The sequence below is a fragment of the Artibeus jamaicensis genome, unplaced genomic scaffold (genome assembly GCF_021234435.1).
Source record: "Artibeus jamaicensis isolate MK-2021 breed Jamaican fruit bat unplaced genomic scaffold, CSHL_Jam_final contig_3176, whole genome shotgun sequence".
In the NCBI taxonomy this organism is placed as follows: Eukaryota; Metazoa; Chordata; class Mammalia; order Chiroptera; family Phyllostomidae; genus Artibeus; species Artibeus jamaicensis.
This window is the reverse complement of record NW_026521740.1, coordinates 5,559,448-5,587,370: the sequence shown is the minus strand read 5'-3', so window position 1 is coordinate 5,587,370 and position 27,923 is coordinate 5,559,448. Positions and strand designations below refer to the sequence as shown.

The window sequence follows — 27,923 nt, the reverse complement described above, 5'->3', positions numbered from 1 at the left end:
GTATTTTATACTGTGATCTAAAATTTCTCACATATGTGAAATTTCATCAAGCTGTAAAACAGAGATTTGTGCCCTTGTCGGAGGACAAGGTCAGTCTTCTCTGACCCTATTTACTACTGGGTCCTGTCCTCAGCTTGAAGGGTTTCTAGTTTTAGCCAAGAATCCAGCTAAACCAGTTTATTGGAAATCTGCACCCCTCACCTTGATATCCAATCAAGCTTCTCTTTCTCCTATCCTTGATATTTAATCAAGTTCCCTGCCCTTGACCCTTGATACCTAACCAAGTTCTGCTGAGCAATTTTCTCTCCACTCCTTGCTTGTTGGCTTTACACCCTACTTGTCCCGCAGCACTCAGGTTTAACTCAGTCTCTTTCCCAATTGCAGCCACCTTGACTCCGATTGTAATAGTCTTGAGTAAAGTCTTCCTTGTCACTTATAACAAGTGTCCAGTGAATAGTTTTTCTTTTACGTATAGCTTAATTCATTTTAAACATAATAAAATCTAGAGCTAAAGGACAAAAACTGTATTCTATTCACCTTCATATTTTCTACTATTATTTAATTCTATCAACTAGAAGAGAAAGTACTTTAGGAGTTAGAAATAGCTCAGTCGCAGTGTTCTCAATACTTAGATGTGTGTGACTTAGGAAGAATAAGGTGACTCTCTGAGCTTCCGTCTCTTTGTCTATAAAGTAGAAGTAGTAACATATATGACATCATTGCTGTGGGTTAAAATGAGATAATAAACATGAAGCATTCTAAGCAGGGCTCATCCCAGCAGAACAAGATTAGGGTGATATTTATTGTTTAGATTGTTTCTATGAAAAGTTAAGGAATGTTATTTTTATAACAATTATCGAATCATTCTCTTGAAGCTGTGAAAGTAGAAAAGCCTGTTTTGGGATGTGCGTGTCTCGTGTCTTCAGCCTCTGCAGACAGCCCAGTGTGGGGAGAGATGCAGACACCCAAAGGTCGGCGAGAAGACCTTGGGATGAGGAGAGCTCTGACTGTGTGCTGGGCTTGCTCCTGGATATCTTGAGAATTTAGCAAATTACCAGGAAAATTACTCTGGGCTTTTGTCCTTCCTTATTGGTGAGTTGAAAACAATATTAAATATCCATGGGTTGATATGAATATGAAATAAAACAATTAGTATTTCACAGTTCCAGGCCCAAGGCAATCACTCAGTAAATGTAGTTAATTTTATTACCGTGATTCTTATTTTTTAAAATCCTCATCTGAGGATAGGTTTATTGATTTTTAGAAGGGGGGGGATATGGATGTTAGAGAGAAACATCAGTTGGTGGCCTCCTAATATGCACCCCAACGGGGGATGGAACCCCCAGGCTAGGAATGTGTCCTGACCTGGGATGGAAACTGCAACCATCTGGCGTACAAGACAACACTTCAACCAACTGAGCCAAGGCTATTACTATGGTTCCTATTGCCATTATTTATTTTTATGGTTATCAGAAGGGTGCCAGATTTATAGTAGGAAGTCTGCCTTCAAGTTCACATGCTGACACCTTCTAGCCAGGTCACACCCTTATTTCTGGTCTCATCTCTTCTTAAATGGGGGAAATCATATCTAACTCATAGAAGAAGTAAGCCTATGCTTGGTTCAAAAAAAATTCAGTATCTATTTTTTATAGGATTGTATGAGGCATTTTACTATCCTAAAAAATAGATTCTAAAATGTTTTCTTTTTACCAGTGTGACATGCTGCCTATCTTTTAAGAGGTGCTTTTAGCAGCTCTGTGCTTGGAGGCAACTGGGGCAGGGTTCACCAACCTTCTTCCTCTGCTCTCGCCTGGCTTTCTGATGCCTGCAGGTGTATGTTCTGGGCATCGGGCACTTTCTTAATGAACCGGCTGAGGTAATGCAGACGAGCCTGAGAAGCCTAAGGAACAAACATTATCAACTAACAGTACAGGCAACATCTTAGTAGTACAAAAGAAAAAAAGAAATAAAAACACAGGAAAATGTGAATAAATAAGGCAGTTTGAATCAGGTTGGGTCCTATTAATTAGCAAATAAACTCAAACCCTGGAACATCCATGGTTTTGACTGTTATTTCTGAGAACTTGAACAAGTGGTCCTAAATTTAATGCACGTCAGTCCAGAGTCTCCTGAGCCTTTTTCATCTGCCTCAGTCACCCTGAGTTGGGACATGAAACACGTATAAATAGTAATGTTTCGCTATGGCAATGACTCATTTAAAATACAGGGCAGGGGAGACAAGATATAGTGCATGAGTGTGCACCGCCAGGGAGAGCACACTCTTCTCATCTATCTGAGGATATTCAAAGTGCATGAAAGCACGTACGAGGCAGTGTTTGGCTTTCTGACCTGCAAGTGGTAAGCACAGACAGTGTAAGCCCAGGCTAAGCAAAGGAATGAGGTGACCCGCAGCTGGGGTCAATGAGCAGCACCACTATGGGCTTTGTTTTTGCAAGTCATCATGGCAGGGTGACGTTTCACATGGTGTCCAAATGTGGCCTGAACATGGAGTCAGTCAATGTCTGAGAAAGCTCCAGATACCGTTTCTAGAGGAAAGACTGTGTGGTTTCACCAGCGGGACTCCTCCTTCCAGCCACACCAGGGAGTGAAAGAACAAGAACAACTTTTCAAACTCAAGTGACCTTGATGGCTCGTCCTGGCTCAGCCATCTCCCAGGCTTGCTTCATGGCTCGGATCTCATCTGCTCGTTCTGTATCTTTTTTGACTTCGAGAAAGTCTGCTTCATTGTATTCAATGACCAACCTCAAAATCCAGGAGGGTTTATTTGGGTCTTCTTGTTGGGAGTGAACAGCAGACATCTGATAGAACAAAAAGCAGCCTTTGGGTCAGAAGCTTTCCTCTATCCAAAGGGGTACAGATTTTATCCTGAGAGCCACACTCTCCCCATTAAGGAGTTACCCAGAAGAAATAAAAACATTTTTTCACAGAAAGACCTGGATAAGAACCCTCATATGTCCTTATTTGAAATAGCAAAAGAGGAGGAAATAATATAAATGTCTATCACTTGATGAATAAACAAATCTTAATATGTCATATTATTGACTACTATAACATTTAACATTAAAAAGCAATCAACTACTAATATACAGTACAATGCAACTGAATTATACAGATAGACAGTATAGAAAGATAAAGTTGAACCCAAAAGAATGCTTCTTGTGTGATTTGTGTGTACGATGTTACAGAACAGGCAAACTATTGCCTGGGGGCGAGGTGTGGGAAGGACAGAATCCAGTGTAAAGAGGTTTGAATGGATTTCTAAGCTTATGGAATTAGTCTGTAATCAATATCTTGATAGAGATGTGGGTTACATGGTGAATGCATTTTTCAAATGCATTGAATTATACATTTAGTATTGTTTTTTCACTCTATGTAAAATTATTTTAAAACTATAAACAAAAAAATTCTAAGTCACTGGTAGGCTAACAGCATCTCCTTAGAAAAATGAGGGCAGGAACATGTGATCATTTCCAAGTCTGGGTATTTCCAAGTTTGTGTATTTTACTTGATATGCATTCATTATGAAATTTGACATTTTGATGTTTTCTAAGGTCACTTTCATGGACCTTAGGCTGGAAGAATATCCACACTGGACTTGAAAGTGTCCAAATAAATAAGACTCATTTGTGGCTGTCTGGTTGGGAGAGAGGCTTGAATCTTATGCGACTCTTCAGCACTTTTGATAAGACTGAGACAATGTCAATTATCCATAATTATTCATAATACAGATGGGGCAGTGGGGGTGGGGTAGCACTGAATAAATTTTTCACGTGCAGTTTGGTTGCAATGCTACCAAAAAGACCTCCTTGCTCTCTGCAATATTCCCCCAATGATCTAATGAAAACTTAAATCTCAAAATTGGAAATTCTTTTATTTCTTTCTTTTAAAATACAATACATAAGCTTTTGCCATCTTTTGTATTGCTGGATAAATGAGTTTATTAAAAACTCTCTTCTGGGATCAGGTTTTGATCAGGGAGAAGAACTCCATGAAGTACCAAGGGAAGGCCACCTATCTTATGAAAATTTATGAATTGAGTTAAGCTTATTTGTTTTAAATTGCAATAGCTTATTTTGTTAATGATAGGGCTATTTTCTCAATGAATTCAAATGACTTATTTTATAGTAGTGAATGAAAAACTAGAGCTATATCTTGAAAAGTTAATATACAGCATTATCCTGAATTTTCAGGGAAAGAAGTGGTTGATTGGAACTTTTCAGAACCACACAATGTTGAAGCAAGCAAATGCTGAATAAAAAACTGTATCTGATTTTTCATGTTTTGAATGTAATCTTCCTTTGATAGACAAAATCCCATTCTTCCACATCTGTTTAGATGATATTATAGGAAAAGGCAGTATTTGGATTGTAGAATGTAGCTAATGAAAACACAAGTAATGTAAATTTAAGAAGAAAGCAGCTTTTTCATATGAAATAGAATTAATGGTCACATAAATTTAGCATGATTATAATGACTAAAGGAAAAATACAAAGTATAATATGTTAGTTTTCAGTTTCCTATTTGGATCATATATTAATAAATATTAAATCATCAAGCAATATAATACCAACATCTACTAAAGCCAACTAGCAAACTATTAAGATTACTAAAGCTTAGTTAATTATTAATGTCATAAACACCTAACTTCCATATGACATTTGGAGCCAAGCATATGTGCAAAATGGTCCAAGCACTGGCTGTCCCCAGAGTCCCCCAAATTTATGAGTGTTTTAATGTTAACTCATGCTGAGTCCCATAATTCCTTATTAGATTTGGTGGATATTTTGAAAAGGCATTCATTTTTTAAGATGATACGCATACATTCATCAGAATTTTGAAAAGAATAGAAGACTATCATACATATTAGGTTTTAGTTTTATCCAATCATCAATAATTTGCAGAATTGTTTTTTTTTCTTGGCTTAATATTTTTGCAAGTCTTTTCATTTTCTCCTCATTTCTTTCTACATATTTCAACATTTCATCAGCAGCTGATCCACCTTATCATCTTGACTTTCATCTACAGATACGTTTTCAGCATCACAGGATTGAATCTGAAATTAGTTATCAGACTACTTCTGTATCTGTAGCAATGGCGATAGCACTAGACAGTTTGGTTTGCAGGCTTGTGTATATGGTGGTGTTTCTTATGCCACTCTTACAACGTTGAATGCCAAGGAGTATGATGCACTGTAACAGGACATCTGGCCAAAGACATTTAATCATGTATTGCTACTGCTGAGCAGTTATAATCTTGATCCTGAGGGAGATTGTTTCCCAAACGCACCCTCTGCAAAGTCGCATTGGAGCAGCAGATGTGACCCCAATGGCCTGCCTTGCTGCATACCAGCCTCCTCTCACCTGGTACGAGCTGGGTCCAGGAAAATGACCACAGTTCCTGTGCACAAAAGCTGTGGGCGTTTCCCCTCTGTTCACTGTAGTACTTACTGCAGCTACCCGAGGATGTGCAGGATTTCTTGTTTTAATCATTGCTGTGTATGCCATTGTACCCTTCAGGGTATTTCCCTGCATGTGACTGTCATCAAATGCATGGCTCCAACCCACTTTGACTGTTCCAGTATGGCATTCTGTGAAAACTCAGATCCTAACTTTCTATAAAGTTTCTCACATTTCTCAAGAACATGTGAGCACTTCCAACATGAAAGCTGATGTGGCACCTGTGCTCACACCACACATGCAATGAAAGAGCCGATGAACTGGCTTCTGAGTAAGTCAGGTCCCTTTCGCCGTGACTGAAGAGCAACCATACCCCTGTTCCCACGCCATCAATTGTTCAAATTAGGAGTCCTCTCTCTTTCACGGGATTCACATGGCCAGTTAAGGCCAAAGTCTCTCTAACTGCTGTCTGAAGAGCGTCATCCTTAATTTGTCTCATTCGTAGTAAGTTTGGAGTAATTGTTTCCTTGGCAGCCACTCCTATTCCCCCAGGAAATTCAGAAAGATGAAAGTCAGTTTTTCAACCCTATTAACGCAGAGCTCGGAGTCAGTTGTTCTCGATGCTTGGACTAATGCCCACGTGCCACCGTCAGTACTCAGCCCTGCAACCTTCCCTGGTTAAGGAGATAAATGCTCTTCCTTCTCTGTGTTTCTGCCCTTCACGTGGCCTATTCAGCCTCATCGCCACTTCCTGCTCTGTCTGGCTCTTCTGTCTGATTCACACTTTACTGTGGACAAGAGGCCACCAACATAACCAACTGCTGAAGCTCTTACACCTTCCGTGGGATGACAGAGGTAGCAGTACTTAGTTCAACAGAAACAAGAAGGGCCTCAGACGCCTCACCAGGACTTGCTGGCTTGTCTTTGGTACATGAAGAAGATTCTAGGCCAAACTTCTTAATCGGTCAGGATGTCTGTATCCGCAGAACTGCATTTCCCTTCAGTGTTCTTATATTCCACTTCTCATTTGTTCTGGAAATGCGTATATTCTTTTTTTTACATGGAGACATTTTGTCCTCCCACGTGAAGTATGGATTAATATGATTTGGGAAAGTGTAAAATGACTCCCCGAATTTTGTGGTTCAACTGTATGTGTAATGAAAAGAGCCTTTGTCTACCATATTTTCTTTATCTGTAATGTGACTTCTGTGTCCCAGAAAACACTTTTCTTCTGATTTAATGCTACATTGTTTTGGAGATGTGATGGTTTGCATAACTATTTTCTGTTTTAACAGCTACTATTTGATTTTAATATTTGGGAAGCAGACTTAAGTTGAGCCAAACATGAAGTCATTTTATTCTGATTGCCAAAAAAGCCTCTGAAACAAAAGTCACAGTGCTTTTAAAATAGGATATGAATGCTCTCTTTTTCAGTCTTATGTGAGCAGAAGGGCTAAGTTTCAAATCTCCAGCATGGAAACCATAGTTGCCTGGAGAGTTCCAATGCTACTTCAAGTTCATGCTTCAGTTTGGGTCCACTTACATATTGCTCATGTGAAATCCTCTTTGTAGAAGGATGTGATTTGTCATCCAAAAATGCTTAGGTGACCCTGGAAAAGCAGTTGCTTGCTTCTCTGCTTCTCCAAAAGACTTTTGCACTAAGGGAAGCAGGGTGCCACCCCTTCAGCAGCAGTGGTGACTTGCCTGTCCCCAGCATTGATGTGAACTGTGGGTGACCTGAATCAACTAGGCTTCCAAAACCGACAGATGAGTGGTAGCTTCAGAGCACCACCCCCAGTTCCTCCTGCCTCCCTGTGGAAATCAGAGTTACTCCTCAATATTGCCAAGGGTAGACTCCAACAGCTAAGAAATTAAATCTCGAAAATGCAAGTGGACAGGTTTTCCTATTATTGGAGTCTGGGACAATGGAGTTATCACCTCCTAATTTGTTCATTTTTCTTAGTGTCTATTTGACTAGTGGTACCAACAACCTATTCAGTTAGTCCAGCTAGAAACCTGGGTGAGAGCCTTTACTTCTTCTCACTCCTTATCATGCACTTTGGATTAATAACTACATATACCTTTTGTTTCCTAGATAACTCTTCATTTGTCCTCGTCTTCCTTTCTTTTGACCTGGACCTGGTACAGCTACACTCTCTCACCTGGGCTACGGCAGCACCTTTTAGAATGGTTGCCCCATCTCTGCTCTTTTCCCATTTACATTCATACACTTGCAAGTCACTGAGGTATCTGCAATGCAAATCTGATCATGGTGGTACACTCATAAAACCCCTGACCTCCCAGCCCTGCTTGGGAGGTCAGTGATAACAAATGACGGAAAGAAATCCTCCGCACAGGTCATTTGTTTTGAGTTCAGTATTTTCAAATAATTTGAATTTTAATAGCTTTATGCCTATGCTAATGTTCCTCAAATTTGCCACCCACACCTTTTTTACCCCCATCATTATAATTATCAAACTGGCCCGGAGGGAATTTGGATTCAGGATTCTGGGGATGTGCATTGAGTCCCAGCTTCTAATGAAGCTTCAAGGCTCTCCACCTGACCCTTACCCCATTCAGCCTCATATCTCATGCTTTAAGGATTAAAAAACAAACAAACAGATCATTGTGTTGAATTTTGCCTCAGCGTGTCCTTGTTCATTGACTCAGTTCAAGACTCTGCGCCTCTAGGAAGAAGCCAGAATAGGTCCTATTCCTTCCACCACTGCACAGTCAACCTCTAACGTTAAAACTGCTCACCTTCAGCCTCCTCCATTGCACTGTGGTCTTTTTTGAGAGTAGGATCTATGTAATATGAATATTAGAAACTCAACTCCCCCAAACAGTGTCTTTCATATAAAACGTTAAATTAATGCTTTCTGACACTAAAGTAGGAAAGGCTGCTTGCAGAGAGATGGGCGAGCAGGGACCCAATGAACCTAAAGGTATTAAGTGACTCCAGTAAGAAGAAGTCCTCCACCCACCTGAGGCTCAAAGCGAGGTGCTTGTCTGTCTTTGGCTGACCTTTCTTTCTCAGAAGACTTTTCTTTGCCTTTCCTCACTGTTTTGGATGTTCCTGAAGCTTTTGGCCCCTCACTAACAGCATGGGAATCTGGGCTTCCCGAGGAAATTGATTCCTCGTGCTTTTCTCCATGAGCTAGAGAGACATAGAATGGGAACCAGTGACTCATATGACAATAAAATCATGCCAGGAAGGTACAAGAGGAGCAATTCAAGAAAAAGTGGTTAGTCTAAGGTATTAAGGTTTTCCCTTATTTTTTTAAACAAGCCAACCAATTGATCTTTTTTTTAAAGATTTTATTTATTTATCTTTAGAGAGGAAGAGAAGGAGAGGGGGAGGGAAACATCAAGGTATGATTGCCTCTCCTGTGTCCCTTACTGGGGACCTGGCCTGCAACCCAGGCATGTGCCCTGACTGGGAATCGAACCGTGATACTCTGGTTCACAGGCCAGCACTCAATCCACTGAGCTATGCCAGCCAGGGCACCAATTGATCTTTTTAATAAAAACCTGTGACTCTTCTTTGTAAAACTGAGAAATAATTCATACACCATGAACTCACCATTGAAGTGTACAAATCACTGAGTTCTGGAATAGTCATACGGCTATGCAAACACCACTACTATCTAATTAGTTTTGAATGTGGATGTTTTCAGTTAATTTTGTTGCCTAGTTGCCTGGTCTAGTATCTTCAGAACAATATTGAATTGACTCCTCTAAGCTTCAGTGTTTATTATTGCCTTTGATCTGCTTGCTTTGAGCTAGTTTCTTTTTCCTTTTCTACTTTCTAATTTTTTTGAGGTAGAAGCTTAAATTACTGATTTGAGATCATTCTTCTTTTTAAATATAGGCATTTACAGCAAAAAAATTAACTCAGCACTGGTGTCAATTGTCTTTCATAAGTTTTGGTATTTTTTAAAATTCATATCTAAGTATTTTTAAATTGTTCTCATGGTGTACATGATTTCATCATGTGGATACAAGTTATTTGTGTGTGTGTTTAAATTTCAGCTTGACAGGCTTTCTTTAGTCTTTTTCACAGGCAGGATTGTTAGTGACAATTTTTCTGTTTTTGTTTTTCTGGGAATGAGACTTAGAAAGAGATTCAGTTCTAGTCTACTCTTTCTGGTGGCTGCCAATCTTAGCAGGACCACAGGCTGCTAGTTTTCAAGGCTCCCAATGGGCTGGAGACCTGGGGACGGGATAGGGGTAAATTAAAATGCTATAGAGCTCACTGTCTTGAAAGAGATTTGGCTTTTTTTCTTGAATAAAGTTTTTTTTTTATTTTCAGGGTTCTGAAAAAGTTGATTCTGATCATTTCTGTCATGCTTTTTACTTCTTTTATAGAGGAGCTAGTTTTTGGAGTCCTTATGCTGCCATTTTCATCGTTATTCTCCTGTGTTTGGTTTCCTGTTTGAACCTTCTGAGTTTTCTCTGCATGTGGTTTGTCTGGGGGATGTCCCAAGGGAGTGGAGAACTCCCATGACCTGAGAGACCTTGTCATGAAGACAGAGAATTACAAAAAGCTTTATAGATGTAGGTGAGATTCCATTCTGAGCAGCTCAGTCCTTGAGTGTGATGGATAGAACAAATTTAAAAAATGGACTGATTTAACTTGTAAGCAGAAAAACAAAAACAAAAAGCAAAGAAACAAGAGACATAGAGAGAGACCATAGAACAAATATAAAGTTATTATAACAAGAGGAGTAAGGGTAGAGATGATGAGCCATTGAAAATGAATCAAGAGAAGAAGGACACAGATGTTTATAAGAAGCCAGAAAATAAAATAACATTTTATTAGAGACCAGGATAAAGGTAAGAGGCTGCAAAGGACACATGTGTTTCCTCCCTTTCTTGGTGTCCTTTGTTAACCCCAGACGTCAAGACTGAAGAAACTCTGCACATCCAGAAATGGAGAAATGGGAGCCTGTGTATTCCACCCTCTCACGCTGCCTCTGCTCCATAAAGGTGGGGTAGCACCAGCTCACCATCGTCCTAAGCCCAGTATGAAATCACTGGGCTCCCCTCCAGCCTCTGTGGCCACAGCCGGCACTTCAGCTTCTTTTCCAGTAAAATCCAGGCCCCAGAGACCTCAGTGCTGGTGAAGTCAGGAGTTCATGGCCGGTGCTACATGCAGAAACCTCATAAAAACTGGGGGAAGAGAACTCATTCTCTATACCTTGCACTGCCAGATAACTCTGTTGATCAGTAATGCCATGTTTACTGTAATGCAGTGATTCATAATTTCAGTGACTAAAAGAACCACCCAAGAAGCCTATAAAATGTAGATGTTGAAGCCCTAACCCTAGAGAGTCAACCCCCTTAGTCTGATATGGGCCCAGGAATGCACAACTTTAAAAACTACCTTAAGTGGTTCTGATTCAAGTTGCGTGTGTACCATACTTGAAGAAATACTGCTTTAAGACATGTACACGATATTCCCTTTTGTGAGAAACAAGTGTTGCGAAAGGACAGGCTAGAGGGAAAAATCCAATGATTTAAAATTCGAGGAAGCTCAAGGTTCCTTCACAAGACTGGCTCTCAATTGTTAGCCTGCACTGAAATCACAGAAAGGCTTGTTAAGAATAGATTTTCTGGGCACCACCGTGAACATTTCTGATTTGGTAGGGTGGAGCCCCCAAACTTGCATTCTAACAAGTTTCCAGGCGGTGCTCAGGCTGGTGTCCTAGGACCACATTGAAAAATCCAGTGGTTTACATTTAGGAACATACAGTTACCTTCTCTCAACATGAGGGGCTTTTGCCTTACGTTCTACTGATTCTTTCTAACAACTAAGTACCTAAGTGGCACGGGAGCAAATGATTGGTGTTAAATCCCTACTATGTTTCTTTCTCTTTTATCTCTGAAAGATCCCAGTGGGGCAAGTACAGAGAGGTTATGTAATTCTCCCAACTGGTAAGAGTTGTATCAAATTCATATATAAGCTTAAAGGACACATTTGTCCCTTTCAGAAAGTCTTGTAAGACACTTCATTAGTAAGTGAAATTGTAATTGTGAAGAATCTAGGCCTGATCTTTTACTTGGTTTAGATCTGAACTAAACTTTTTTTAGTTCGATGTCATCCCACTTTCTAGTTTTTGCTTTTCCTTTTGGTGTTACATCCAAAAAATTATTGCCGAAACCAAAGCACGAGCTCAGCCCTAAGGTCTTCTTCCAGGGCTTTCCTGGCTTCTGGTCTTATGAGAATGTCTTTAATCCATTTTGACTTGGTAATGTTTTAATAATTACATTATAAATTTATGATTAAATGTTTATATAAAATACTAAGTGCATGCATGATATTTAGGGAGACATACCTTTGTTATCACTTTTCTCCAAGTCTTTCAGAGCTTGGACAAACATCTGTTGGCTTTCCGTGAGGGGCCAGCTGTTATACAACACCAAACACTGGATGATGTACTTGTAAACCTGGGGAGTAGAGTACTATGGTTCAGCAAGAACAATACGAATAAACACAACCTTTGCCAAAGAATGCATTATTTTAGGCATATAATAAGTGCCTATTTGTTCTGGATCATACAATCATAATCTAATGAAATATTATCAGATGCTCTCTAACCTTCTCTAACACCGCAGTCTATAAAACTTGGTCCTTACATCCTCACCAAACCCAGCATTCCTAGTTTTTATATCCATATTTATAAGTATAATTTATGTACTTTACTTTTATTATTTTTATCACTTTTAAATTTGAATTATATTAATCTCTGAGAAAACATATGGAAGTTTGCATTATTTTACTGTTTTTCTAGAGCAATTTACCCTTGAAGGTCTGTTAGAGTTAGCCTATAAAGCCAGCTGGGCCTATGGCTTTTTTGGAAAAGTAAGATTTTGATGATCAGTTCAGCTTTTTCTTCTTCTTTATTGTTATTATTATTATTACTATTATCTTCTATTTCCTAATGAAGCAAATTCACTATTCCTCTCTTTTTCCTAAAAATGTATCACAGTGTTTTAAAGTTTGAAATTCACTCTCACAGATATGACACTTTAATTGTTTTATACACAAAGTATATGATACTTTAATTGTTTCAAAAAGCCTATTGTTTCAAGCCTATACTTCCAGTCTGCTTGTTTTATTCTATGTTTAACAGCTTGTATTTTATGTCTCAACTGGTCCTATAAGAAGCATGTTTACTTTACCATTCTTTTTAAAATTGGGATTTATTAATATTTAAAAATTTTATCTCAACATTATTAACATTTTTCTTTTTCTTTGAGTTAATATTTTGTTCTTCTAATTATTGTTTTCATAGTTTACTTAATTTTGTTATCATTCACGTTTTCTGATGAACTAATTTAAAAGTCAACATTCCATTGAATGTTATCCTAGATGTGACTTATAAATTCAGATTTGAAATTTTTTTATTGTTTTTAGTTCTTGTACTTCGTAATTTCTTTTCTGTTCCTTTTAACTAAAAATTTATTTAATGTATTTTATTATATGTCTACTTTTATGAGATTTTAGGTTGTTTATTAATTTCTATATTATTGCATTTTATTCTAATCTATACAATATACTTTATTTTTTATTGAGGCTTCCTGTCTGTGCCATGAGAAGAATATTTCTTCTTTGTTGAGTAAAACATTTATATAAATATCTAAAGGATAAAGCATAAACATTCCTAAATTTTTCAAATCCTAGTAATCATAAGTATTTTGTTTCTCACCTTAATCTATCCGTTCTGAGAGGTGTGTGCTAAAATCTTAAACTATTAATTTTTTTGTTTTACTTAGGTATTTATTTATAGTGTTGTTCAATTACAGTTGTCTGCATTTCCCCCTAACGGCTCCCCCCAAACCCAGCCAAATCCCCCTCCCTACTTTATTTCCACCTTCCCCCTTGTTTTTGTCCATGTGTCTTTTACAGTAGTTCCTGAAAACCCTTCCCTACACTATTCCCTCCCACCTCCCTTGTGCTTACCATCAGACTATTCTTTCTTTCAGTGTCTCAGTTATATTTTGCTTGCTTTTTTCTTTTGTTGATTAGGTTCCACTTAAAGGTGAAATCATATGGTATTTGTCTTTCACCACCTGGCTTATTTCACTTAGCATGATGCTCTCTAGTTCCATCCATGCTGTCACAAAGGGTAGGAGCTTCTTCTTTCTCTCTGCTGTGTAGTATTCCATTGTGTAAATGTTTTTTCACAGTTTTTTGATCCACTCATTTACTGATGGGCACTTAGGTTGCTTCCAGCCCTTGACTATTATAAATTGTGCTGCTATGAATATTGGGGTTCATAGGTTCTTTTGGATTGGTGTTTCAAGGTTCTTAGGATATAGTCCCAGCAGTGAAATTGCTGGGTCAAAAGGCAGGTCCATTTTTAGTTTTCTGACAAAATTCCATACTGTTTTCCACAGTGGCTGCTCCAGTCTTCATTCCCACCAGCAGTGCACTAGGGTTCCCTTTTCTCTACGTCCTCTCCAACACTTGTTTACTGATTTATTTGGCCATTCTCACCATTGTGAAGCAGTATCTCATTGTGGTTTTCATTTGTATCCCTCTGATGGCTAGTGATGCTGGGCAACTTTTCATATTACTTTGGGCCCTCTGTATGTCCTCCTTGGAGAAGTGTCTATTCAGGTCTTTTGCCCATTTTTTAAATTGGGTTTTTTGTCTTTTTGGAGTATAGTCATGTGAGTTCTTTATATATTTTGGAGATCAAACCCTTGTCTGAGGTATCATTGGCAAATATGTTTTCCCATATATTTGGTTCTATTTTCATTTTAATGCTGCTTTCTTTAGCCATGCAGAAGCTTTTTAATTGGATGAGGTCCTATTTGTTTATTCTTTTCGTATGTCCCTTGGTTTAGGGGACATATCAGTGAAGATGTTGCTTTGTGGAATGTCTGAGATTTTCCTGCCAGTGTTTTCCTCTATGACTTTTATGTTGTCACAACTAATTTTTAACTTATTAATTTTTCTCTGTAGTTTTAATAGTTTTTGCTTTTTATTCATTGATTCTTGACAGTTAGATGCTTATATGTTTATTAGGAACATATTTATTTGTTTTATTCTTCCTTTTATTTTCATGTAATATCTCACGAATTCTATGTATTGAGATATTAAAATATTATCATAGCTCTATTTCAGTACAACTTTAAACATTCTGCAAATCCTGATTTTATATAACTTTAAATTTTTTTTAGCTGATTAAAAATATGTTTATATTTACTGTATTACTGTCAGACTAGAATTCATTTCTGGTAATTTATTCTCTTAATTTCTTATTTTTTCAATCGATAGGTCCTGTTTACTTCTGTGGCTTTAAAGTATGTGCATTTTTTATTTCTTTAACTTAAGAAATACAAATAAGTTTTTATAAATATGTGAGCCTTTTCAAAGTTATGTGTCCTTTTACATAAGAAAATCACTTATGTAATGTAAGATAATTACATTTATATTACAGAGTCAGTGTATGGATTGAGTTTGCCACATATTTTTGGAATAGAGAGACTGTTTAATAATGTCCAGTTCCTCAGTTCTGGTTGTGTGTTGAATGCACCACATGTACAGAGACGTACACATGTACAGAGGGTGGGCAAAGTCAGTTTACAGGTGCCGGTGCAGTGAAAGACATGCAGGCTGTGATTATTACAATAGCTTTGTTAACTCTATGTTTTGTGTACTCACAGCTGCCCACCCCTGTGTGTTGGCAATTTTTAAGGAGAGAATGTATGTGAGATTTTTAGAAGTAGTATCAGTAAGTAATTCTTTTAAATGTACATGTACCTGCAGAGGTGTGCTAGCATTTTCTTCTATAGTGGCAGTGGCAGTTTCTTCTTCCAAGATCAGCTGACCACTGTCTACTACTGCACTGCCAGGTCTGCCCTTGTTGGATTTCTGACTTCCCTGGACAGATTTCTTCTTGGCAGATGACTCCTGATCTTTCTTGGTTTGAGCATGAATTGAAAGTATTTGCTTGCTGGCTGTACAGGAAAAATATACTTAAGTTAAAATGCGTGAACTGCAAATTTACTGATTGTGTTATTTAGTTACATACCATCAGGAGATACTCAAAAGGACAAGTCAATTTGTTTTGTTTTAATGAGATAAAAAAAAAACAACACCACTGGCTTCTTGGCAATGCTCTGGTTTTAAAGGAAATTACTCTGGTAGTATTTTAATATTTAAAAGTTGTTATGCAAATATATTCAGAAGAAATTTTGAAAGATTAAAAGAGTCCTGCAGATTAACTTAAAATACTAGATAAAACTGTCAGTTTTAAGTAAAAAAATATATATATAGTAAAAACAAAAAATAACCATTGAAATTATTAAGAACTAACTAAAACCAAGAAAAATTTATCTCCTGAAAACATCAGACTTAGTTTTGAAATCAAATCTAATAAACTTTAAAAAGCCAAATGATTTCTGTAGTATTTAAATGGCTTCCAAATTACAAAGTTTCCAAGTTAATCTCAAGAAATTGTCATAATTCTAACTAGAAAAGCTGTAAAGAGTGGTGTTTGGTGCACACAAAGGGAAAAAATAGAGACCCATTGATCAAATAAATCATATAAAATAGTATATTCTAATCATTGGAATATATTAAAATATTATAAGTTGATAGGTTTTATCCCAGGAATGATTCCAAATTAAAAATTAATGTATAAAATTTAAAAGGAAACAATTTGACAATTTCTATAAACCACAAAAAGTAATTAAGAAAGTTCTAAACCCATTACATATTAAAATTTTTAGCTACCACTACAATTTTTTTCTTAAATTTTACAAAGGGCAATTATTAGACATGAACAGCAAACATGATACAAAGTGGTACATGCTTTAAAGTCTTCCAGTTTAAGGAAAAGAAGTATCATCATCACTCTTATGTTCCTGGTTTAGAAGTCCTAACCAGTGCCACAAATAAACAAAACTTATAGTTCTAAGAAGAAATACCAAACATCAGTATAGGTAAAATCCAAGTTTCGTTTAAAATGTAAATGCAAAATGAAAAATAGAGGAATAAAAGATGAAATATTAACATTACTTTTTCTGAGTAGCATGATTTAAAGGGAATCATGTTCTCTTGTTTATAATTTTCTATTTTTCCAAATGTTCTACCTTGGGCAAGTGTTATTTTTACAGTTAGAATCAAGTTACTAGAATAAATGAATATATGTCTTAGTATTTTTGTTATCCACAATTTCAGAAATAATTTTATTTTATTAATGAATTGCTTCTGTTACATTGAAAATAATAACACTGAAGTTGTGTGAATTTTAATAGAATATTTTCTAAAAATAATAACTTGGAAATTAAAAAAATAAAACATTCTTTCAAGATAATAAACATGTCCTTTTCATTCAGAAATGTAAGAAGTTTTAGGTAATAAGAAAGTTTTTGAAGTACAACTATAAATATCTATCAATCTCATGTGACACAAAAATTTAGTAGTCTTTAAAATATTTTACTATAATATCAAGCTTTACAGATTTAACTTGCTATTGTTTACTTGCTGTTTTAAAGAAAACATTTTGAAAATCAGTTACATGAACGTAAATAGCTACTTATAAATCTAAACAACCAATTTTAAAAAGCCATACTTACACTGAGAGCTCAGAGCTTTTTCATTCCCCAGAAAGTAAAATGCTGGGATTAGAGCTTGGCCTTTCCCAACGGAGCTCACGGCAATTTCTTCATTTTCTAGGACCTGTAGCTTGACAAACACATCCGGCTTGGATGTGCGCACCTGAATGGTAACAGGGTGTTGTAATGCGACTTTCACTGAATACCTGTAAAGAAAAACACTCCAGTTTACATGCAAGGATATTGGCCTTCCCCCAAATTAATAAAGGAAACTACAATTTGCTAATGTGATAAGCTAAAAGTAAAACCACTTTGTAAAGTCGACTGAAATCTTGGAAATATTAGTGCTATTGCACACTTTGGCAAAATTCCCAATAAGCTGGGGTAAAATGAAACGAATATAGGAAATTTATTACCATTAAATCTCAAACAGAAAATGTAACTTTTTGTTTAGATATGATAAGCACTCACTTATAAAACTTGACTGATCTGCAAACTACTACCACGCACACCTGCCTATTACATTCTCATCTCTTGCAGACGGACAAAGACCACAACTGGCAAACACAGTATCCCTCAAAGCTTTACTGTTAGAAATGCTCTCTGTGGTTTGCAAAATATAGAGAAACCCAAAGTAGTACCCATGCCTGCACTGTCAGCCTATACACAGTGCAGGGTGGGAATCTGTTGCAAAAAAACTGGAATAGTCTAACTCCAACCCGAATCCTCCCTTAATGCAATTGAATATTTTTTTTTTGGTTTTGGTTTCCCCCCCCTATTTTTGATGAATCTTTGAAGATACTCAGGCAGTGTCATTTGGACACTGTGTCATTTGGACAGTGTCATTTTTACTGGCCCACCATATTTCACACCTAGGAATGAATAAATTGTCTCCCTATGGCCCAGCCTGCAAATGGGGTCCCCTCCCTTTTTTCTGAATACATGACACCTATTGTTCGACAGTTCCCCAAGTCAAACCCCGGGAGTCCCAGTAAACCTAGTCTGTCATTTCTACTGCCTCAATAATTAAAAATCCTTCCTCTTCTACCTAGATCCACTGTCACTAACTGTTATGGGTTAAACTGTATCCAAAAAACCCTCAAAAACCTACATTGGAATCCTAATCCCCAGTACCTTGCAGTGTCATCTTTTATTAGATGCAATGAAGTTTTTTTCAATTCATGCTTTGCAGACATAAGGTTTTAACACAAGTCTATTAATGCCGTTTTTCTTAAAATCCTTCCAAGTGCCTCATGGCCTCTAAGGTACAGTATAAATCTCTCGCCTTCTGAGGCCTTTAGGAAAGGCACCTGCCAACCTCCCCAGCCTCACCCCTGACCACAACAACCTGGGAGTTCACTCGGCAAACAAAATGAACGTCTTTAGTTCCCTGAAAAGGTCGTTTGCTTTTTCATTTATGAACTTGCACAAATGCTCCTCAGCTTGATGGCTTTAGGACCAACTTCCAAGAGTAACTTAGACATCAGGTTAAATGTCACCTCTGAGTCTGTTTGCAACTGTGCTGTGGCACAGAATGGTTTCCCATCACAGTCGTTAAAACATTCTATCATGGTGGTTATTTTCAGTCACTGCTATGTCTCCTTTCTTTTTTTTTTCTTGCTTTCTTTCCAATAGGCAATATGTAGATTTTTATAAGAAGCAGACAGATGAATGAGAACCCTCCACCCCTCAGACTGCCCTCATTTTGTGCTTTCCTCCAGGATTTTCTCCAAATTTTATCTACATGTACAATACTTAAGTAAATGTAAGCATAAGTAAACACTCTGGGACTATACTGTCTATAGAGTTCTAAAATGTAAATTTATCATTGATTATTTTTATTATAAAAATATATTATGTTTCATTTGATTATTTTCTAATATATTGTTACATTTTATTACATCTTTATAATAAAAATAATTAGCCACAAAGATAAGTTACAAAGCTATATAAATAGTATATCCCAACAATGTTGACTTATGTTTAATCTCGTAAACAATAAGTACCAAGAATTAATTCCTTTAAAATCTTTATACTTTGTATATAATACTTCCTGGAATGAATATATTGTAAATAATCTTTAGATCAAACAACAGCAGTATAAATGTTAAGTTCTGCTGTTTGTACACTTCAAGATAATTATTTTTGATGATAGGAACTGGACAGGGAGCTGTTCCAAAGCCCCTAATTCCCACCGAACCTCCGCCAGCACAGGAGAGGCCTCGGCAGGGCGGCGCTGGGTGGCTTCTGCCGCCCTCCAGGCTCACACCAGGCTCGAACCCAGGCCACAGCACCAAGAACACCTTGTAAAAAGTGGTTTTTAAAACCTACCAATTGTCTGTGCTCCTTAGAATAGATGAAAGATATTTTACCAATTTAAAAAATGTATTATGTTTTTAAAGAAAAAAGTTTAAAAGTATAATAGAAAGAATTATAGAAAAATCAGCTAGAATACAATAGATTATTGTTTTATTTTGTCAAAAAACTTCAATTTTTAAAAAATTAATTTCCCAATATGTATAAAGTTTTTAAAGAACATAATATCTTTCATATAATAAAACCTTAGATAATCAGAAATTTAATATTTACAGTAAAATATACCCATCATATCTCTATTAACACTATAGAAAAAATAGTAACAATGAGGAATAACCAATAACCAAGTAAATTATCATATATCTATATGAATGATTACTAAACAATTATAAAAGAACATCTTAATGTCATTGGAAAATATTCATACCATAATACTAAGTAAAAAGGTCAGTTTAGAAAACTTTAATTATTTTATCATTTTAATAATGTTAAACTGAGACTAGAAAAAGAACACTCTAAGAAACTACAACAGAATACTAATAATGATTGTTTCTAGGTTGTTTGATTATGGGTTACTTTTATCTCTTTAATAATATATTCATACATTTTCCAAATTGTCTGTGTAGAATGACATATATTGACAAGAGATAAGTAGCCTAAGAACTCATTCAATAGCAGGCACTGTACCTATGTTTCTGACTTCAACATATGTTCATTCTCACAGAGGTTGTTGTGACATTAACCAGCTAAAATTTGATAGGTCATATTTTCAGGAAGAAAAAAGGGCTATAAGAAATGACCAGAAGCAACTAATTATATTTGGAAGTTTAAGCACAGAGGATTTGACCATTGAAAATCATCATTAACATCGATGAATTTTGCCAGGTGGAAAAGTGACGACAGGCTAGGCCAGGACGCGAGGAGAGGCACGGACAAGCGGAATCACATGGCAGAAACATCAGGAGTCGCTGCTCAGTTCCACCCAGAAAGGACACCTTGTGCTTGGTGGCCGGGGAAGGGTGTTAAATATCATACACCATGCGATTTGGATCTTATTCTTTAGTCAAAGCCAAAGGTTTTAAAGAAGGAAATCACGTTTTAAAATGTGTGTTAGAAGGGTAAGTCCTCTAGTAGAGAAAGGAAGAAAGGGAGAGAAAGAGAGAGTGTATAAAAGGGGGGATACAATGGAATCATGAATTCCGGAAAGTGGCATTTCTACAGACGAAACATAATGAGGCTCTGAATCAGTGGACAGACACTGACCATAGACAGGAGGGCATAGACATGAGAGGCAAGTCTGAAGAGGAATCAAAAGGACTCCTTTTTTTAATTAGTAAGAGGGTGGAGTCCATAATGAGGCTTTTTGTGTAAAGCATTTAGATAAGCATGGAAAGACGTTTAGTTGGCAGATAAGGAGAAACCCACCAGTAAAAAAAAAAACAACAGCTGAACAAGGAGGAAGTACTGAGAGGAGAGAGTGTCATGCAGGGTGACTAGTAACAGTCAAATGATACTAAGATAGTACCCATCAGCATTATACGCAAGCACATAAGTTTGATGTCTTGTATAAATCTGTATAGTTGAATTATTATATAAACTGTTTCCAAGAGAGTTTAAAAACTGAAATTCCAAGTGACTCAGGGGTTTGCTACAACATTTATTATTTTTAATAATATTAATATGTAAAAATGTAATAAAATAACATTTTTAAAAGAACTATTCCCCCTCCTGTCATGTATTTATACCTGAATAAAATTTTCTTGTCATTGGGTATATAGTAATCTCTGATTTCTTTCATAGCAAAGGCGTTGCTTGGAAAATCTCGAGAGAGGCTTGGCAGTGGATTATAAGAACCAATGAGACGCAGTTTCCATCGTGAGGATGATACATATGAGTCACCAGTATATGCTTCAGCCACAAATGTGTAGCCTTTCTATAAGAAAACAGAGTTACATGGAACTTAGTGACATTGTTGCTAGTCTCCTCAATGTACAATATGAGGTTTTTTAGTACTCATGTACTTTATTATCTTGATATACATAAAGATGTCAAGACCTTTTGATAAACATCAAACCACAGCATTATTGTTTGGAATCACTCTTAGAAAGAGCCATCTTACATGTCTTCAGAGAAAAAGAGTAACTCAACAGTTTGATGTGTGTGGTCCCCTAGCTCTGAGAGAGCTCAGTAGCTTCCTACTTGATATTCCTGTCTCCTCAGAATGATCTCTCTAAATACAAGATGAGAAAAGCAGAAAAGTTTATAAGAATGTGTTTCCTTTGGGATGACAATTAGCAGGCGAAGCTATCAAATCAACAGCAGATCTGGTTCCACAAAAAACTCAGCTGGGAGTCTGGAGACGGGCTCTTCAGGTTGGAGAAAAGTGGCAGTTAAGGGATCAGGAAAGTGGTGACCTCAAAGAGGGTTAGAACTTGGTTCAACATAATTGGCTGCCTGGCCAAAGACGAGGTGAAGCAAGAGACGATAATGAGATAAAAGAAGCATAATATCATAATGAGACCAAGAACTCAAAGTAATTCTGAGTTTATAACTCCAGATACTTCTAAAAGAAAAAGATAAATTTGTATTCCAGTTACTATCAGATGTGAGAAAGCTCTCTGATGGGTTAAAATTTCCAGAAATGAAATACACATGACAAAATTAATTTAGAACATTGCAATCCATTTCTGGGAATATTAACTAGAATTCTAATACTCATAATGAGATGAGAATTGCAATACTAATAAGGACTTTTTGATATGCTAACAGCAAAGAAAAAGGAAGATAAATTATATATATGGAAGTATTTTTGTCTGCAAATTGTAATGCACAGATCCATTGCTACTTGCATACTAATACACTAAAGAAGCAAAACAGAATCACATGATTTGTGTTTGTCTAGACTCAGAGAATAATTTTGAGAGGGAAGAGAAGAGTTATAAGTTGGTAGAATAGCTATCAGTAAGTGAAAATCTAGTTAAACAAGTGATAGGATTTTAAGAGACACCTGGCTTATTTCAAATGATTGTAAGTTGCTTGAATAAAAAGTGTAGCATAATAGAGTACTGCATACTGAGAAACTTCATAAGTGGGCATTCTTAGTCACAGGTTTTAAAATATTATGAAAATATATAAAAAATTTTTGAATTAAACTGTTTAACCCTCTTTTTAAAAAAGTTTAGGATACTATATTTTTTACACAAAACCAATTAATATCATGAGGGACAGTAGTTCTGTGGGCATATGTTGAAAAATGTTGACCTAATGTCAAAACAAATACCTTGCAGGTGCCAAATGCTAATGAAATCATGAGCTACAAAGCAGTGGAATAATGATCCTCCTCACACTTAGGTGGGTCAAAATTTTCTTTAGAGGCTGCATTCAACAGTGGGGAAGGAGCTTAGGTCATCTGGTGAAATATTCAGAGACCAAGGATCACTAAGAAGGGGAAGCCATGCTGTGAAAGGGACAACAGAAGTTTCTCTTCTAGTCATTCTCCTCCCCGTTCTCTATTTTTTTCTAAATTAGGTAAAAATGAGAAGACAAAAGAGGTGAGTTATTAGAGAGAGGGAGGGGCTATGTTTTTGCAATCCTGAATTTGCAATTTAAAAATTATAGTTAAATGGGATAAAATGTTGACTGATAATGCACCTTTTAGAGCTACCCCGCAAAGTCATGCTTAGTCTCAGAAGAGGGGCCTTCACTGGAGTTCATGAACAAAACCCAAGCCAAACCAAACCCAAACAGGCAAAGTATGCTAGATGTAAATACATATCAGATTCTCTTTGGGTTCAGCTCAAACAGTCCCTGCCAAATTAAGTGTCATTGGCTAATATTAGTGTATGTATCTAGTAAAACAAAGAGCTCATTTCTAAAATTCAGTGACATCTATGACCTTGAGAGAATCTCCCCTCGAATGAAACCAACTTTTCCACCTGGACCTTTGCAATTTGTTATTTCCAATTACAAATCAAATAAATTTTTCTATTCAAAAGAAATCCAGGTCTCGATTTTTCTGTGAACCTAAAACTGCTCTAAAAAATAAAGTCTTATTTTAGAAATCCCTGAAACAGTTCAAAAGAGCTATTAGAGTTTTGATGGAGCCGTTATTAAAGTGCTTTATTTTTCTATAAATCAGTACTCATTAGATGGGTATGTCTCAATTTGTAGAGAATAATGCATGGAATTATTGACTTATGTGAACCTTAGAAGCCAATTACAACCACAACTCAAAGAGAAAAATGAAGTTCACAGCCACACAGCTGAAAGATGGAAGATCATAGCTAAAATAGCCCAGTTGGTTACCAGTGCAGATGTCCAATGTTTTTTGTCATGCTTCCCCATCAAAAGCAATGACCAGAAACACAAAGATGATATTCAAATATAGAGGCAACATGATTTTAGTGAATGGCAGGGTCTGTCACTGAGCAGGAGTACTGTGACAAGTGCTACTGTCCTTGGAAGGAATCAGTGTCCCTAGAAAAGATGGGCTGGCAGGTGCTGAATGGTTATGTAATCAGTCTTCTGAAATATTTAGGAACAGAATGAAAACCCAGTGGGAAACTTGAGACAACCAGATGACTTGACAGGGACAGAACGAAATGCATTCTTTAGCTCCATTTCTATTTTAGGGGTTTGTATGATTTTATGATTTTACTGATGAGAATTTCTATTGCTTTCCTTTTCTTATTTTCTTTGGGAAGGAGAAAGAAGAGGGCTGAGAGGCAAGTGTTCTAGCATTCACATGAAGTACCTCCTGCTGTCAAAGTGGAACTTCTACCAAATAAGACCACGAGTAACCTTATTCCTCTAGTAAGTGGATTGAAGGCATCTTTGCTCTATCTGCTCATAGACCCCCTACAAAATGCAGGCATCTCACTGCCATTCGACCATGCAGGACAAATAAATTTTACACCTACCTTATTCCTGGTGTAATAATAAGGCACCACTTTTTGGAATACCTTTGGCACTAGTTCCATTGTGTCGTTATTAACCACGTGGAGCATGCAGACCGGAAGTGTAGTATACACTTTGGGAACCAAAATCATATCTTGATGAAAGAAAAATATTTCTCTGTAATTACAAAAGCATGAACTTTTCCTTGACATGAACCACAAGGAAAGTTTGAAATTAGGTTTGATGCTCAGAAATAAACACATAAGTTTAAAGTTCCAAATAACTATAAGGTACGCCTAGTTTTTCCTTTAAAATTATGATCAATATATTATTTTGTCATGCAAATATAAACCCTTTAAGAAACCCAATTTTGTAAGTAATTTGTGACTTTTACCTAATATTCTATTGCTTAGAAATTAAATGATTTCCTCCTATATTGAAATCACATCAATTTTTGTTGTATTATGGCTATCATATTCATAAAGTTACAATAATTAATTTCAAATTTTTCGTAGTTTAAGAAAACTTGTATAAACACTTCTATACTATCTCATTTATGCATAGGAGATGTAGAAGACATGTTAACTAAGTTGTGAAAACAACCTAAAAGTTCATACATTTACTACTGTCATGAATACAATTCTACATATATGACTGATGACATTTAAGGGAAACATCATTTACCAATATAGATAGCCTCACCTGAAGACTATGAACCAACTGTTTGGTGGCTGGTCTGCATAAGTTACAGTATAGTCAGCAAAAGCAATCTTAGTCTCTTCATCTTGATAGCATGGGTAAGATTCGATAGACTTGCACTTGCTTTTAAACATTAGCCTAGAAATGTGAAAATACTTTAAGTACCAATGGCAAAAGCAACTTTCAAAGTATATTCTGATTACAAAAAAAAGAAATTGGCAAAAATCAGCATAAAATATCACAGTCCATGGTTGACTGGACTGTGTCCCTGTTCAAAGCAGGGCTGTGGGGCTCATGGTATATGGCATCAAGCTAGGAAGACCACTTCAAGTCAGCTGTGGAAGATGTCTCCCAAAGGGGCCGGAGATTATCTGAAGTTCTTAGTCAAGGGAAAACCCAGTTCATGATCAAGGGACTAACAATGTTCATAGGTGGAAAATCAGTACCAAAGTTCAAGGTGTTAAGGGTAGCAAAACTAGATGCAGGCAAACAAGCAGTACAACTGGGTGGCAGCCAGGAAAATTTTGGCGTTAACATTGATACTAGAAAGAAATGGGTTTGGAATGACAGGCTTAAAGACAAGACACTAAGGCCTTGAATAAGAAAAGAGCACAGAATTTTCCTTTCGCATGATTTCTGTTGCATGAGAGAGAGGTGCATGCAACTGGTTAAAGGATCATGGGCTGGAGATTCTCCAGGTTTGCCCCCTGGAAGGTTGTGGCATATTCCAGAACATAATGAAAGTGAAGTGAGGGGTTCTCTGGGTCCTGTCCTTACCACTCCACCAGGAACTTGATCTAGCACCTGGCATCTAGGGTCCTTTATATAATGTCTCTGGTATGGGCTGGGGAGGAAGCCATGAAGACCGTAGAAGTGGTTCCCTGTTAGATAGAGGTCTAGACAAGGCTCAGGGTGCTCCTGGCTTCTGGGTGGTTTAATTGTACTGTCAGTGGGATGTAAACCATGCAGATTCTCATGGAGGATAGTATTAATAGGCTCTTCACATTTCATGGGTTGGGTGGTGAGAGAAAATTGATAAATTTATTCTTGGAAGGTTTTTTTTTAATATTTTATTTATTTATCTTTAGAGGGGAAGGGAAGGAGAGAGGGAGAGATTGTGGGAAGGTTTTAAGCCTTTTAAAGTAGTCAGAAGTGCAAAGACTGAGCACATACATACCCTGGTTTGCTTGGGACAGTCCTGGTTTGTGCTCATAGTCCTGGCACGATGCTAAAGAGTGTTCCCTCCATCTGTGAAAGTGTCCCACTTCGAATGATAAATAACCTGATCACCATAATGAGGAACTGGAACATCCAGGTCTGGCAATGCAAAATCCCCTTGTCCATCCTGGGCACTGGCCCGGTCATGGCTCCTGCCACAATTTCTACCCTTTTTTGTATATCTCGGGAACTTCTAATATCTATAGGACCATTGAAATCTTAATGTGCCATGTGGGATATCTTGAATGACCCAGAGAGATAGCCCTGACAGACCTGACAGATTTTGTTTTGACCTTACTTGCATCCTAAGGTAGAGAGAAAGCCATATTGATGACCTGGGCCTTGCTCAAAGCACCCTTAGGGAAGTTCTGTCCCTTATGACTTAAGAATGAAAGGCCAGGCTCCTGAACCTCAAAGTCTCGCATATAGTAGTACTAATATTAGCAACATTTTAAATAGTTAATGTTCAACATATAAAATTTAAAATAGTATTTGCTCAATATGAACCATTGTGCTAATAACATTTCCTATGTTACCTTAATTTATCTTTTTTTGAGGCTTTAGATATTTTTGATTGGTCAGGGCTTTTTAAATTTTTTCTATTTTATTGTTTAAATTATTATGGTTGTTCCAGTTTTTCCCTCTTTGCCTCCCTCCACTGAACCTGCCCCGGCTACTTCCATAGTCAGCCCCCACTCCATTGTCCATGTCCGTGGGTCCTTCATATATGTTCTTTGACTAATTCCCTCATTTTCTTTCAATCACTCCCTGGCTCCTGCCTCCCTTCTTACAGCTGTCAGTCTATTCCGTGATTCTATGCCTCTGATTCTATTTTGCTCATTACTTTATATGAGGTCTGTCCAGAAAAAGTCCAGCCATTGTTAATATAATGAGAACAGTTTTCATGACATTGATATAAACTGGCAGCCAAGGAGAGTGGACTGGAGTGTGGATGTGTGAACAATGATGACTTCACTGTACTAGTTGGAGGGGGCAGTAAATGCCCTTGAGTGAGTGTGTGTACTGTGTGGCTGTTGCAGTCAAAATGACTGAGTGAGTAGAACAATGAATCTGCATCAGATTTTGTGTTAAGCTTGAACATTTCTCCAAGAAAATTATTTGGATGACTCAGAAGGCTTTTGGGGATGATGCAGTAAGTGATCAGCAGGTTCATCATGACAATGAACCTGCTCCTGTATCCTGTCTTGTGCAGTTTTTTGGCAAAACATCAAATTACCCAGCTGACTCAGCCTCCCTACAGCCCAGATTTGGTGCCCTGAGACTTCTGGCTTTCCTCAAAACTAAAATCACCTTTGAAAATACTTTAAACCATCGATGAGACTCAGGAAAATATGACAGGGCAGCTGACGATAATGCCAACAAAGGATTTTGCAGAGTATTTTAAATAGTCAAAGAGATGCCGGGAGAACTGTGTGAGGTCCCAAGGTGCCTACTTTGAAGGGGACTGAGGTGTCATTGTCCTCTGTACAATGTTTCTTGTATCTTGTCTCTTCAATAGATGTTTCTATTTTTCATATTACATGGCTGGATACTTTCTGGGCACGCTATGTATTATATATACAAATATATATTTCTCTCTATATATATTTCTCTTATTTTTATTCAGATTATCCTGTTTTGGACATGGCTTGTGGCTAGAATGCAGTTTTCCTAAGGCTCAATATATTTCTGATTTGTTCCATTTGCTAGAGTGCTGCCCTCCAGAGATTCCACTGACAACTTTGTTTGCTGGAGTTCCTTCCCTGGCAGGTCCTCAACTCTAACTTTTGTCTCCTCAGCACC

At 37.0% G+C, this 27,923-nt stretch overlaps 1 protein-coding gene across 1 annotated transcript in view; it reads right to left on the bottom strand.

Annotated features, from left to right (window-relative positions):
* ADGB (androglobin) overlaps positions 1-27,923 on the bottom strand; it is a 126,318-nt gene that overhangs the window by 11,926 nt on the left and 86,469 nt on the right. Inside the window, exons 24-33 of the mRNA XM_037144980.2 lie at positions 24,906-25,040; positions 24,227-24,380; positions 21,053-21,240; positions 17,013-17,197; positions 15,193-15,389; positions 11,756-11,867; positions 8,402-8,574; positions 2,643-2,819; positions 1,792-1,900; positions 1,413-1,415 (exon numbers count right to left, since the gene is read on the bottom strand). Coding sequence (XP_037000875.2) covers positions 1,413-1,415; positions 1,792-1,900; positions 2,643-2,819; positions 8,402-8,574; positions 11,756-11,867; positions 15,193-15,389; positions 17,013-17,197; positions 21,053-21,240; positions 24,227-24,380; positions 24,906-25,040 — 1,433 coding nt within the window. The remainder of the gene's footprint in view (positions 1-1,412; positions 1,416-1,791; positions 1,901-2,642; positions 2,820-8,401; positions 8,575-11,755; positions 11,868-15,192; positions 15,390-17,012; positions 17,198-21,052; positions 21,241-24,226; positions 24,381-24,905; positions 25,041-27,923) is intronic.